The sequence below is a fragment of the Cebus imitator genome, unplaced genomic scaffold (assembly GCF_001604975.1).
Source record: "Cebus imitator isolate Cc_AM_T3 unplaced genomic scaffold, Cebus_imitator-1.0 Scaffold13, whole genome shotgun sequence".
In the NCBI taxonomy this organism is placed as follows: domain Eukaryota; kingdom Metazoa; phylum Chordata; class Mammalia; order Primates; family Cebidae; genus Cebus; species Cebus imitator.
In genome coordinates, this window is record NW_016107328.1 from 3,436,008 (window position 1) to 3,448,223 (window position 12,216).

The window sequence follows — 12,216 nt, forward strand, 5'->3', positions numbered from 1 at the left end:
CAGTGGCACAATCTCAGCTCACTGCAACCACCATCTCCTGGGTGCAAGCATTTCTCCTGCCTCAGCCTCCTGAGTAACTGTGATTTCAGGCACCTGCCACCATACCCAGATAATTTTTGTATTTTTAGTAGAGACGGGATTTTGCCATGTTGGCCAGGCTGGTCTCGAACTCCTGACCTCAAGTGATCTGCCCACCTCGGCCTCCTAAAGTGCCGGGATTACACGCCCGGCCTGTTCCTTCTGTTTCTAACTGTTCCCTTTTATTTCCCTATGGAGCATCTACTGAGTCCCAGCCGAGAGGAGAAAGAAACCTGCTGGCTGCCCTCACGGCACTTACAGTCCAGTAGGGGAGAAGGTCACTCACTGCACACTCATACAAATGATCATCAAATCATGACCCACCCCAAGGCAATCAGCTTTCCTGAGGAGCTAAGGAGGGATAAGTGAGCTCAAAAGAGGAGTACATTAATAGCAAATTAAAAACGCCATGGAGATCTCCTTAGCGAGACCAAGCTCCATTAGATCAAATGCCTGGGAGCTGCAGTGTTGGGGTTCTGGGGACCATGTGCCTTGATAAGTGATTGACAGTGAGAGGAGGCCCCAGATCAGGAGCTGGTCATTGGCAAACGCTGTGTCAGGTGAAATGCTGATTTCCATCTTACTTAGTAAGTTTATGAGTAACGCTGTGATTCACATGTATGAATAAAAAGCAAAAGTAACTTGCTGGGAAATACAACGCAATAAAGAAATCATGGACTTTATAGTCCCTGCGCCTAGGTGCCTGGGCAACCTTTAGCATGTCCATGAAAGCCTCTCTATACCTCCCCCTTCTCTGATGAAACCTGCCTTTCCCAGGCATCGCATTTGAAAAGAAAAGAGGAGGCCTGTTTCCTAGTCATTGTTTCCCCGTCCGTGTAATGGCTGGGATCAAAATAGTTGTCTTTACCACTCTCTCTTCATTGCCAACGTTTGCTAGGCCAGCCTGCTTTTAGGATCTAGAGCTATCCAGTACCTGGCCTGGGCCCAAACCCCATTTATAGCCTGGTTTTGTCAGCGAATGTGTTCTGGTCCAACAGAGCCACAGACTGACTGGGCGGGGCCCCACCTCACCATTCCTGTGTGTTGGGGGCCTCCGTGTATAGAAAGTCTATCTAGAAAGAAATAAATGGGATGGGGGAGGCTCTTTTTATCTCCATGAAGTATCAAAGCCACGTCAGGAATGTCCTCTGCTGCCCGCCCCCGTATGCGAGACAGCTCTTCACATGACACCCACTCACTGTACTGACACGTCTGGGTCGCTGAGGCCCTTGCGTCAGTGTGGCAGTGAGCCACGGAGACTGGAGGGTGTGCACAGCCCTCAACACCTCCTCTCACCAGTCCTTCCGCGAGAATACCCAGAAAGGCACATATGACTATGTCCACTAAAGACAAAAACAGAAACAACAGGAAGAGTGGTCTAGTGACTTAATAAAGTATCACATTAAAACTTGCCCTAGCGTTGACTGGCCTCAAATCTGGCTTCTTTCCCTGATATCTTAAAATGACCTTAAAATGGACACTAGGACACCTCCATCCTCTTCTGGTTTTAGCATAAAGCCCAGCCTCTCTGTCAGCCTGACAGTGTATGAGATCCCCTTCTGGGCACTCAAGGGCAAAGGGGGCACAGCACACAGGCTCCTGGACACGTGGGTCAGGCCTGAAGTCTGGCTGACAGATAGATGGGCATCTCCTTCTCTGCAGGGGATGGAGTGCTGGACAGGGAGTCATGCATTCATCCACACTTAATGTGTGACCTGTAGCAGGTTGCCTGCCCTCTCTGAGTCTTTTCCTGGTCCTATGAGTTGCTGCTTTTCAAGTGGTGATTTAGGACGCCCCAGGATTGAGGTATTCTATCAGCAGTATTAGAGGGATGAGATGCTGAGCCCTCAGCCCCACACAGTTACTCACTTTCATCTATTCTATGTATTGAGCTTCCAGGGAATCTTTCCTTTTTTTTTTTTTTTTTTTTTTTTTTTTTTTTTTTGGTTTTTCTTTTTTTTTTTTTTTTTTTTTTGGGTGTCACCGGGGAATCGTTCCTTTTTTTTTTTTTTTTTTTTTTTTTTTTTTTCAGGTGGAGTCTCACTCTGTTGTCCAGGCTGGAGTGCAGTGGCACCATCTCGGCTCACTGCAACCTCTGCCTCATGGGTTCAAGTGATTCTCCTGCCTCAGCCTCCTGAGTAGCTGGGATTACAGGTGACTGCCACCATGCCCAGCTAATTTTTGTATTTTTAGTAGAGACAGGGTTTTACCACATTAGCCAGGCTGGTCTTGAACTCCTGACCTCAAGTGATCCACCTGCCTCAGCCTACCACTGTGCTGGGATTCCAGGCATGAGCCACTGCGCCTGGCCTAGGGAATCTTTCTTTGAAACACAGTTTGAAATATCTTAGGTGAGAGGATCCCACGTTCTTCCCCAGGGGCTCCTGAAGCTCCTGAGGGCCTCTGGCTTGGAGTCATTCCTAAGAAAAAGGCTGGGGGTTGCGTGCCCTCTCTGAGTTGGCCTCCTGCCCCTGTGGGTCTTGCAGGTGTCCCTGGAGCCCCTGGTATGCCGCAGCCCTCTGCTGCCGTGCAGAGAACGGAGCAGCAGGTGGGGTGGGGTGGGAGCAGGTAGGACAGGCCTGTGGCTGCACCTGCCCTAGAGGAGAGCAGGGGATTATGTGGGTCACGGTGCAGGCAGCACTGGCAGCCCCCCGCCTCACCCTCAAGAGGTGCACCTGTGCAGAGAGGTCAGGATGTGGTGGGTGACCCCGGAAATCCTGCCAGGGAGACCACCGAATGCTAAGCCCCTGTGCCAGCTCTTATTTTTCGTGAAGCCAAGGGTCAGGCCACAGGCAGCACTGAGCAGGTCCCTAGTCAATTGTGCCGGTGCTGGGTACAGTCACAGCAGGGAAATGGTTGAGCCAAAAGGGCCATGACCAACTGTGCGGCCCAACCCTTTCCCCATCATATTTGAGGGCTCTGTGGCCCAGACAGAGGAAGGGACTTGCTCAAGCTTGTATAGTGAGCTAGCCACCCCAGCCCCTGCACGGGATCTAGCTTGGGTAAAATTTAGCTGCCATTTACCAAACATAGCTCTGCTTTAGATGTGATCTACCATTTCATCCTCAAAACAACCCGGTAGGGCATATGCTTGTATCCCAAATTAGTGGATTTAAAAATCGAGGTTCAGAGAAGGGAAGTAATTTGCCAAAGGACACACAGCCAGTAGGTCGGGAGCTGGAATCTGCACTCTGGCCTGCCTGCTTTGAAAAACTCTTCTTTAAAGCTCCCTCATTTTTTCCAAGCTTTTGATTATAAAAGCAATTCATGCACTTGGGAGAAAATCTGGGCATTTTAGAAATGTGTAAGTAAAGAAGAAATTTATAAATTCATGTATAAAATCACTACCCAGAGAGAGTCCTTGGAAACACTTTGGAAATTTCTCTTTATTATTTTTCTATATGTATGCATTTGAGCGGTACATTTTCATGAAACTGAAATGCTAAAAGCTCAGCTAGTATTCCTTTCCGTTTCTTTCATTTGTTTTGTTCCACAGTAGTAATAGCTTTTTGAAATAATGCTGTGAAAGGCTAGAAAACGTCCCTTGTGATTCACTCCTGCTCTTTTGCCCACAGCATGCCTCAACTGGCCTCTCTCTCTTGTTTCTTCTGCTCCCAGCAAGCACTCCTGCACCCCTCATCCCCACCATACACCCAGACCTGGGCTTCCAAACACTGGCAAGTGACATCCAAGAGATCCCTTAGGGCCTCCGTGTCCATTGTTTTAAAGGTTCCCCCAAAGTTTACGCTTCCTAAGGTCTGCTTTAATGACTTTTAAAAATCACTTTTCTATTGCCTTCTTGGGTTAGCCGGAGGACAGAAAAACAGGCCAGCACTGGTGGTCATTGAAAGCATAGGTTTTAGAGCCAGGCAGATGAAGCTGGAATCCCATCTTTACCTCCTCGTAGTGGTATAAGCTTGGATAAGTCACTAAATTTACCTCAGCTATAAGGTGGGGTTGTTCTGAGCAACCCAGGACATACTGGCTGGACAGTGCTTAGGTCTGTGCCTGGCAGAGGATGCTCGCTGACCAATCGTGGGATAGGGGTGTTCTGGTCACCACTGTCACTTTGGCATTCACATATATGGTGGACATTGAGGATTCTCCACTTGACCCACCGTGCTCCCATGCCTTAGAAGAAGATCGCATGAATGGGCTTATAGCTGTCACACTTTGCAGCAGAAATTTCTAAGGCCAAAGGGAAGGTAGCATCCCTAAGTTTTCAACTTAATTCTAACTGTCACCAAAGGTTCAGCTCCTGGCTTTCTGACCTGCCTTCCCTTGGTTAGACTTCCTCAATTTCTCTCCCCTTTGATGCATGATAAAGGGGTTTGGGCCACCCTCCTTCCCAGCAGCAAGGCCAGGCAACAGAAGCACAAGATGGACAAGGTGCACAGAGCTGTCCTGGGATGCTGCCCAGGAATGGAAGGTTCTGAGAAGCCTCCCCACCTGGATTTATAAGACAATGCAGAGCACACAGTGAAAGGACCCAGATCTGCGAAACAGAAACCTGTTGAGAGAGGGGCTGCTGGCTGGCACATCCCGCATTGTCGATGCCAATGCCCTGCCAGTATGTGACCTTTCCATGCCATATGTCTGCTCAAATGGCAGCCAGCCACCACTGACCAGAGTTCCTTACACTGGAGAGACAGCAGCCTGGTCCTGAGCAAAAGGTGTAGGTCCTGAAGTTAGGAGATGCAGGGTTTTCAGCTCTGGAACAGTGAGCAGGTGACGAACCCTGATCTCACACTAACAAAGTAAAAGAGCATCTGCCCTCGGGAATGCTGGTAAGATTAAACACAATAGTATTTGCAAATTGCCTCCCAGAAGGTGGTTGTACACATTAACTGTCTTCCCTTGATTCTGAAGCACAAAAAGATAAGAGTTGGATTCTGTCCAATGGGACTTCATTTTTAAAATGCCAATGGTTCTTTTATTAATAATTTTCAAAAACCATTGAGTCGTGATTGCTAAAATTAAATGAGGTTATAAGGCTTGCTCTTTAGAGATCATCTTTTCTACTCATCTCATTTTTCAGAAGAGGAAACCAAGGTCCAAATTCACACAGAGGAAATAGCATTGGCCCAAAGACCGGAGGGAAAATAAGGTAATAGCAGTTATGATTCTTTGACCCAGAAACCTAAGACTTACACACACCAAGGAAAGAGAGGAAGAAATCAAGGATGTGCCAAGCCAGTGTTAATTAACTCATTTCTCTTTTGCCCTTTTCTATTGTTCTTAGAAGCAATTATGTCTCCAGTACCCTCTCTCCCACCTTCAGCCACTACATAAAACTGTCACAGATTAAATCAAATTGTTCAGCCATTTCATTAGAGAGACTCCAGTTCTCATTCTCTGGGGGCATTTTCGCTCTTCTCAAATAAAAGCCTCTTTCAGATAAGTTAATTCCTTCTTGAAGATTGTAGGAAGCCACTGAGCAGACCACTAAGGGGCTGTTGAGACCTGATGGCTTTTTGGTGGTCATATAGCCCTGACACGGTCCCTTCTCTCACGGAGACTGAACTCCACCTGGCAAGACAGAACAGGAGGAGTGCAAGCAACAGATAGAGAAGTGTGTTAGCATAGAAGAACCCAGGCCACCAGGACTGACTTCAACTTTCTCATCTCGTGACCCTGGGTATGTTTCTTTTCCTAAATGAACCTCGGGTTTCCAATCTGAAAAATGCAAGTTTAAAGGCTTTTATTTTTTTCTGTAGTGGATTCCAGGAATCCCTCCAAATCAGCATGCAAATGCTTGAGAAGAATGATAGAGCTTTTGGGAAGAGAGAGGATGTTGGAATTCTCTTTGATGGATAGCAAAGTCTTGTTCTGACTGTTTTTCTGGAATGGTTGTGACATAAAGATCAGACACTGTGGTGGGAGCCTGCTGCTTAGAAGCAGCTCAGAGGAGAGGATGGAGGGGAGGGAAGGCTGGCAGGGCTGGGGGCACACTGACATCTGGAGGGGGGAGCCACAGAATTGGGGTTCTGGGGACCATCACTAAGTGTTGAAAGACACTCGATGCCAAGTGCTGGGCTGAAAGGACAGAAAGGCATTGCTGAGACAGTTTGCTGTGTCTGGGGACACAGGAGATGGTGGCAAATGGGTGAGGCCATCACACACGTGGTTTCAGTTAGTTCTGCATGTTGAAAACTTTCCCCAGAAGCCCAGAGGCCTTGGTGATGCTAAGACAGGGAGGCTGAGGAACCAAGGCAGCTGGCGGGTTTCAGGAAGCCTGAGGAGCAGGACAGAGGCAGGCATGTGTGGGACAGCCTGTGCGTGTCACACATGTGCTTCCCGAGGCCTGTACGGGACAGCCTGTGCGTGTCACATGCATGCTTCTCAAGGTCTGTGTAGGACAGCATGTGTGTGTCGTATATGTGGTTCCTGAGGCCTGTGTGGGACACCCTGTGCGTGTCACATGTGTGCTTCCTGAGGTCTATGTGGAACAGCCTGTGCATGTCATATGCATGCTTCCTGAGGTCTGTGCTGGACAGCCTATGTGTGTCACATGTGTGGTTCCCGAGGCCTGTGCAGGACAGCCTGTGCATATCACGTATGCTTCCTGAGGCCTGTGTGGAACAGCCCATGTGGCTGCCAGCTCCTCAGGGCCAGGGAGGCTGCCTGGTGTGCCTCTTCCCTCTTGCCTGACCCGGGGCCTTGGAGGCAGCACATTCCCACTACGTGGGTGGAATTCTGCCTTCCTCAAGGCACTGCCCAGGGCCCAGCACCACATAGATGCCCAGGAAGTATCTGCTGAACTGCAGGGAATGTGGGTTGCAGTGACATCACCTGTTGTGTTTCTGTAAGCACTTTGGGGGAGCACATTTCTTGGGTACCTTCGCCAGGTTCAGGGATGGAGAAAAGGCCAACGTATCCTTGCCCTCCTGGACTCAGGGTGTTGCCATTAGAACCAGCCCAGCTGCTGGAAGTTTCCCACCAGAGTCAGAGGTCCTGGGATTTTGTGGGGGGGGGGGGTGGTATTTTTCTAGTTTGTCAAGAGGGTAGAGGCAAGCATGGAGAAAGCAGGGCCCGAACCTCAAATTTGCAAGAGCATCCTCTTCCAGTCACAAAGATGAGCAGGATCTAAAAAGGATGGGAGTTGCACTTCACTTTAAATATGCTGCCCATTCTAACCCTTCCATGGTGCACTATGAGTTTATAGCTTTTGCAAGCCTTTTCATTGTCTTGAGACTATTCCTAGGCATTAGCCTGAGCAGTAAGTGCCAAGCTGTTCATGTAAATGTCTGAGATATATGGACTTTTAAACAACACTCATTTTGGTGTTCCTTGTTTCTTAATACAGTAGGAGTCTCACCTCATACCACCCCTTCCCTCAAATTAGGGAGCAGTGCAGAGCTCCCTCCACCTGGGAGGGCCTTGCTCTGAGAGTGTAGTTCCTTTTAGAACCTGTACACATAGGGCATGGAGACAGAATTCAAGGTCAGGGTGGGAGTTGGACAGGCTGACTTTCATGCCCTTCATAAGGTTTGATCCTGAGCTACAGACACAGGTAGGTGGGAGATAAGTTTCCATTTGGGCTGGAGGCTGATGGGGGGACCCTGTTTCATCTCTTCTGTTTGGCGTCACAAAGCAGGCAGAGCTCTGTCTGTGTGGCCTTCCTCTCTGTGCTGCCACCATCCAGAGGGAATGCAGCTTTCCTAAGACCCCATTCTCTGATTATCTATGTCCCTTTCCAAAATATTCATAGGAAGGTCCAGACTTGGAACTTACATCATTAAAGACAATCAGTAAACAAACTCTAAAGAGTAATAACTAACATGTATTCTATGCCAGGACATGTTCAAAGTGGTTCCCATGCTTTACCTCAGTTGATTTTGTAACCATAACCCAACACCGTTCAATTAGTGACCCCCAAAGCAGTCAGAAAAAGGTTAATGACTTGGCTGGGTGCAGAGGCTCATGCCTGTAATCCCACCACATTGGGAGGCCAAGGCAGATAGATTACCTGAGGTCAGGAGTTCAAGGCCAGCCTGGCAACATGGTGAAACCCCTTCTTTACTAAAAATACAAAAATTAGCTGGGTGCAGAGTGTGTGCCTGTAATTCCAGCTACTTGGGAGGCTGAGGCAGGGGAATCGCTTGAACCCAGGAGGCAGAGGTTGCAGTGAGCTAAGACTGTACCATTGCACTCCAGCCTAGGCGAGAGTGAGACTGTATCTCAAAAAAATAGAAACAGAAAAACGTTAATGACTTGCCCGAAGTCATGTATCCTGTAAGTACACAGCCAGAATTTAAGCCTCTATGGTTACCCTGGAAAACTGTTATGGATCAACCCAGAGATTTAGCATCACTGGTTCAAATCTCAGCTCTACAATTACTTGCCATGTGGCATCACACAAGTCGCTTACCCCCTCTGAGACTCAGTTTCCCTCACTGCAGAATGGGCTTAAGTGTGGTGCAAGGACTTTACAATGATCAAAAGTTAACAGTAAATGTGAGAGGGTATCAGCAGCATGCGGCCAGTATACGGAATTGTTATAAAGTTGTCCTTTTCCATCCTTTGTTAAAGCATGCTGACAAACTCAAACCGATGAGAAAGGCAGCAGCAGAGCAGACCTTCTCCGCATGCCTTTGGCCGCACAGCCGCACAGCTCCTGTGCTCTGAATCCCCGGTGCAGAGTTGATGGTGAGGGCCCCTGAGTGCAGATACTTCCTGGGCCACCTGAAATGCTGCTCAGTTTTTCACACACACCCTGCCGTGGCTGCTTACCATCCCCAGCAAGGGTGCAGAGGAATGGAAACTTTTGCCACCAACAGCATTTGCTAGCAACTTCCCTCTCTGTGGTTTTTCTGTCATTCCCTTGATAAAAGAACTTGAGCTGCGCAAAAGTAACCAATCTTCACCAATCTCATCTTCACATATAAACAGCTGCCTTTCAAGAAGCAAGCTGCCAGAAAAATGATGCATGATGCTCTCTAAACTGGGTCATTCTCCACTTGGAGGGCTCAGGGCACGGTTGACTTTTTCCGTGTGTGTCTTATACCATAGGCTCCGGGGATCTCCAACAGCCCCAGGGAGAGAGAAAGAAATGGGAAACAGCATGAAATCCACCCCTGCGCCTGCTGAGAGGCCTCTGCCCAGCCCAGAGGGTAAGTCTGGCTTCTTTGGTGAGATGCTTAAGTCTGTGCTACAAGAGCCTGTGATAAAGACTGGGTGGTGGTGGATGCTGATAATTGCTGAAACGTGGCAATGGGTACCGAAGGACTCATATTTGTCTCTCTAGTTTTGTTTGTGGTTCAAATATTTCATAATTAAAAGATTAAAAGGATTGGGTCCTTGGCACACCTGAAGGATGTTAAATCTTTGGCATTTTCAGATGGATCTCCAAGATCAGCTGGTTCAATCCCTCTATTTTCCAGGTAGGGAAACTGAAGTTCACAAAGGGAATGGAATCCACATCATTGAGTATTTGCTGATAAGTTTCCAATCTAGGCCCATCTGATTCTGAAACCTAGACTCCTGTTTACCACACTCAGGCAGCCCATAATATAATATCACCCACAGAGTTAGCCCTGCACGAGCTGGGTCTATGTTCCTTTTCTAAGCTAGGCACCATCCTCTGACATCTTCCTGAAAGCAAAGGAATCCTCACGTCCTGTTGGTGGGATTGCAAGGTGACAAGCACTCTCAGGGAAAGAGCCTAATGTTGCAGGTTAATCAGTGATGACAACATCAGCTTTTTGGGGAGATGCCGGGTTTGTCTAGACTACCAACGCTACCAAGAGTCCCTCAGCAACTGGTCAGAGGCCTGGGGGGAACACCAGTGAACAAAGGGCAAAAGCTAGAGGTCAAATCCACCATGTGCTGGGCTCAGCCATCCTGGCCCCTTCTAATGGCCTGGTCTTTATTTCCTCAGATTCCTAGTTCATACTTCTCATCTTCTGTGGTCTTGGGAAAGGGACGATAGGGAGGCCAAGGGGCACCTTGGGACACTTCTGCCTCCCACCTTACATCATAGTCTTTGGGGCCTGGCATCCCATGTCCTAGCAGGGGTGGCCACATGTGGTTCCCGGCAGCCCTGCAGCACCGCACTGGGCGGAGTTCACTGAGCACAGATGGCTGCCCTGTCTGCTGAGCTTAATAGGGGAGTGGACTGAACCAGGTTTCTGAGCTGCCTTCTGGTACTTATTGCGCATTCCATGGCTTCTGTGGCTCCCTCACAAAGGAGCCTTCTCACCTCTTCCAAAGTGGACAGGCCCAGCTCATGTGGTCTGATGGCCCCAGCTGCCTCCAAGCCAGCATGCTAAGACGCAGCCACGCCACACCCCTTTTAAGACAGATGCTGAATAATCCTGGTAGCTCTGATTTATCTAGTACAGTAACTCCCCTTCCCAAACCAAATGGAAAATGGAAAACAGAAAGAATATTCCCCAGGACCAAGGAGGTGGAACCAGATGACAAGGTGGAGCAGGGCTTGTGTCCTCAGGACCCTGCGGGGAGCAGCCCTCTACCTCCGTGTGGCACTCAGAACAGCATGCAATGTGCAGGCGGCTGAGCCTGCTGCTGCTGCTGCCGCTGCCAGGAGAACACACGGGTTCCTTCTCACCGTCTCCCAACTGGCTTGGGTCACAGCCTCCTCCTCTGGTCATAATCACTGCTAGAAAATTGACTCTGCTGGGCTCCGGGGCCCAGGCAGGCTGGGGAGGCTCCCACCCATCCAACCCATCTTGGCTTTTCACCTCTCAGCCTGGGGCAGAGGGGCAGCATGCTCGAGTGAACCCCATGAAAACATCAGCTTCCAAGGCTTGCTCATTTGCCTTCATCTTTTCAATGCAAATTGTCATAAAATAAGTTTATTTTTTCCATTAGGCGGGTGAGAGGTCACCTCTAGAGCGGAGGTAGAGAGAGGGGTCTCCCCACCCCTCCACCCCCTGGTGAAGAGAATTCCCCCGGTCATACCCCGTTTGTGATCCAGGCAACCACATCAAGCGCTGGTGGGCTGCTTTTCCGCCCCCCAGCCCTGAGAAGTTCCCTTGATCATCGGTCCTAACGTTATTTCCTCTTTTCTCTTATATCTGCTTGAGTGAGGGAGGAGAAGGTTGTGCAGTAATACTGCATTAACTAGTCCCATCTTCCTCATGCCCAGGGTTAGGGTTTTCCTGGAATGAGTTCTGACTCAGTTAAAGCTCCTATGGTTGCTCATCTGGTTACCCTCAAACAATTAACCCAAGAGACAGTGCAGGTCACGCTGGTTGCTTTAGGCCAATGTGCGATCACAGCCAGCTTCCACGTTAGCTTCAGTGCCAGAGAGTTAAAGGCACTGCAGACCCTGACCCTGCACAAGCATCATCCAGAGGCCAGTCTGGAGACTTTCAGACAACCACGTTTCCTGAGCTTTTGGGAGATCATTCTTCCCCCAGGCCAGGACTGTGAACGCCTTGGAACATGGCTTTGACAATCTGGCTTTTTCTTCCATAAACTAAGCTTTCCAGAACATTCCTGATTAGTCGAGTTTTCAGAAACCAATGTCATAAAACCTACAAAAAGAAGCAGGACTTGAGGGAAATAGGGCAAGTTTCAGGGGCAGAAGGCCCTCGCGGAGCTTCCAGTAATGTTCCGTGGAAGCTGTGTGACTTTAGGTGAGTCACTCGGCCTGCCCCGAGAGAGATCCGGAACAAGTTCCTTGTCACGGCGACACCATGATGTAGAGCAGGTACCAGCAAAGAGGGGTGTGAAAATTTTTCAAAACTCCATTTTGGAGGCAGGGGAATCTCTTGAACCCGGGAGATGGAAGTTGCAGTGAGCTGAGATTGTGCCACTACACTCCAGCCTGGCAACAGAGCAAGACTCCGTCTCAAAAAAAAAAAAAAATCCATTTGTGGGTACCTGACTGCTACCTGACTGCACTGAGCTACCTATATCTAAATGGCCATTCCCCAAAACTTTTAAACTGGTGAAACTGGTAGTTCTATGACTTGCTTCCAAATCATCCCAAATTGTTCACTTTCTCCACAATTCTATACATACTTCTGTACCAGGCATGGGCAGTACAGGACTTCTGAATACGAGCTAGGGAAGTCCCGCTGTGCTCAGGAAACGGCATATTTCCACCTCAAAACGAGCACTCTGTCTCTCCACTCTCATCTTTTTCCCCTGTTTGTTCCTTCTCTTCTT

The 12,216-nt window shown here is 48.9% G+C and overlaps 2 protein-coding genes across 7 annotated transcripts in view; one reads left to right on the forward strand and one right to left on the reverse strand.

The window, feature by feature from the left end:
- The window catches only part of LOC108283625 (thyroglobulin), a 180,776-nt gene that overhangs the window by 70,883 nt on the left and 97,677 nt on the right, over positions 1-12,216 (reverse strand). The window lies entirely within an intron of this gene.
- SLA (Src like adaptor) overlaps positions 1-12,216 on the forward strand; it is a 68,001-nt gene that overhangs the window by 34,932 nt on the left and 20,853 nt on the right. For 4 of the 6 annotated variants that reach the window (XM_037728428.1, XM_037728433.1, XM_017500117.2 and 1 more), the window contains one exon: positions 9,091-9,191. In XM_037728428.1, the coding sequence (XP_037584356.1) occupies positions 9,131-9,191 (61 nt within the window). In that variant the 5' untranslated portion in view covers positions 9,091-9,130. Of the gene's footprint in view, positions 1-5,116; positions 5,186-8,932; positions 9,192-12,216 lie in introns of those variants that run through there. The other 2 variants (XM_017500125.2, XM_017500109.2) reach the window with 2 other exon arrangements.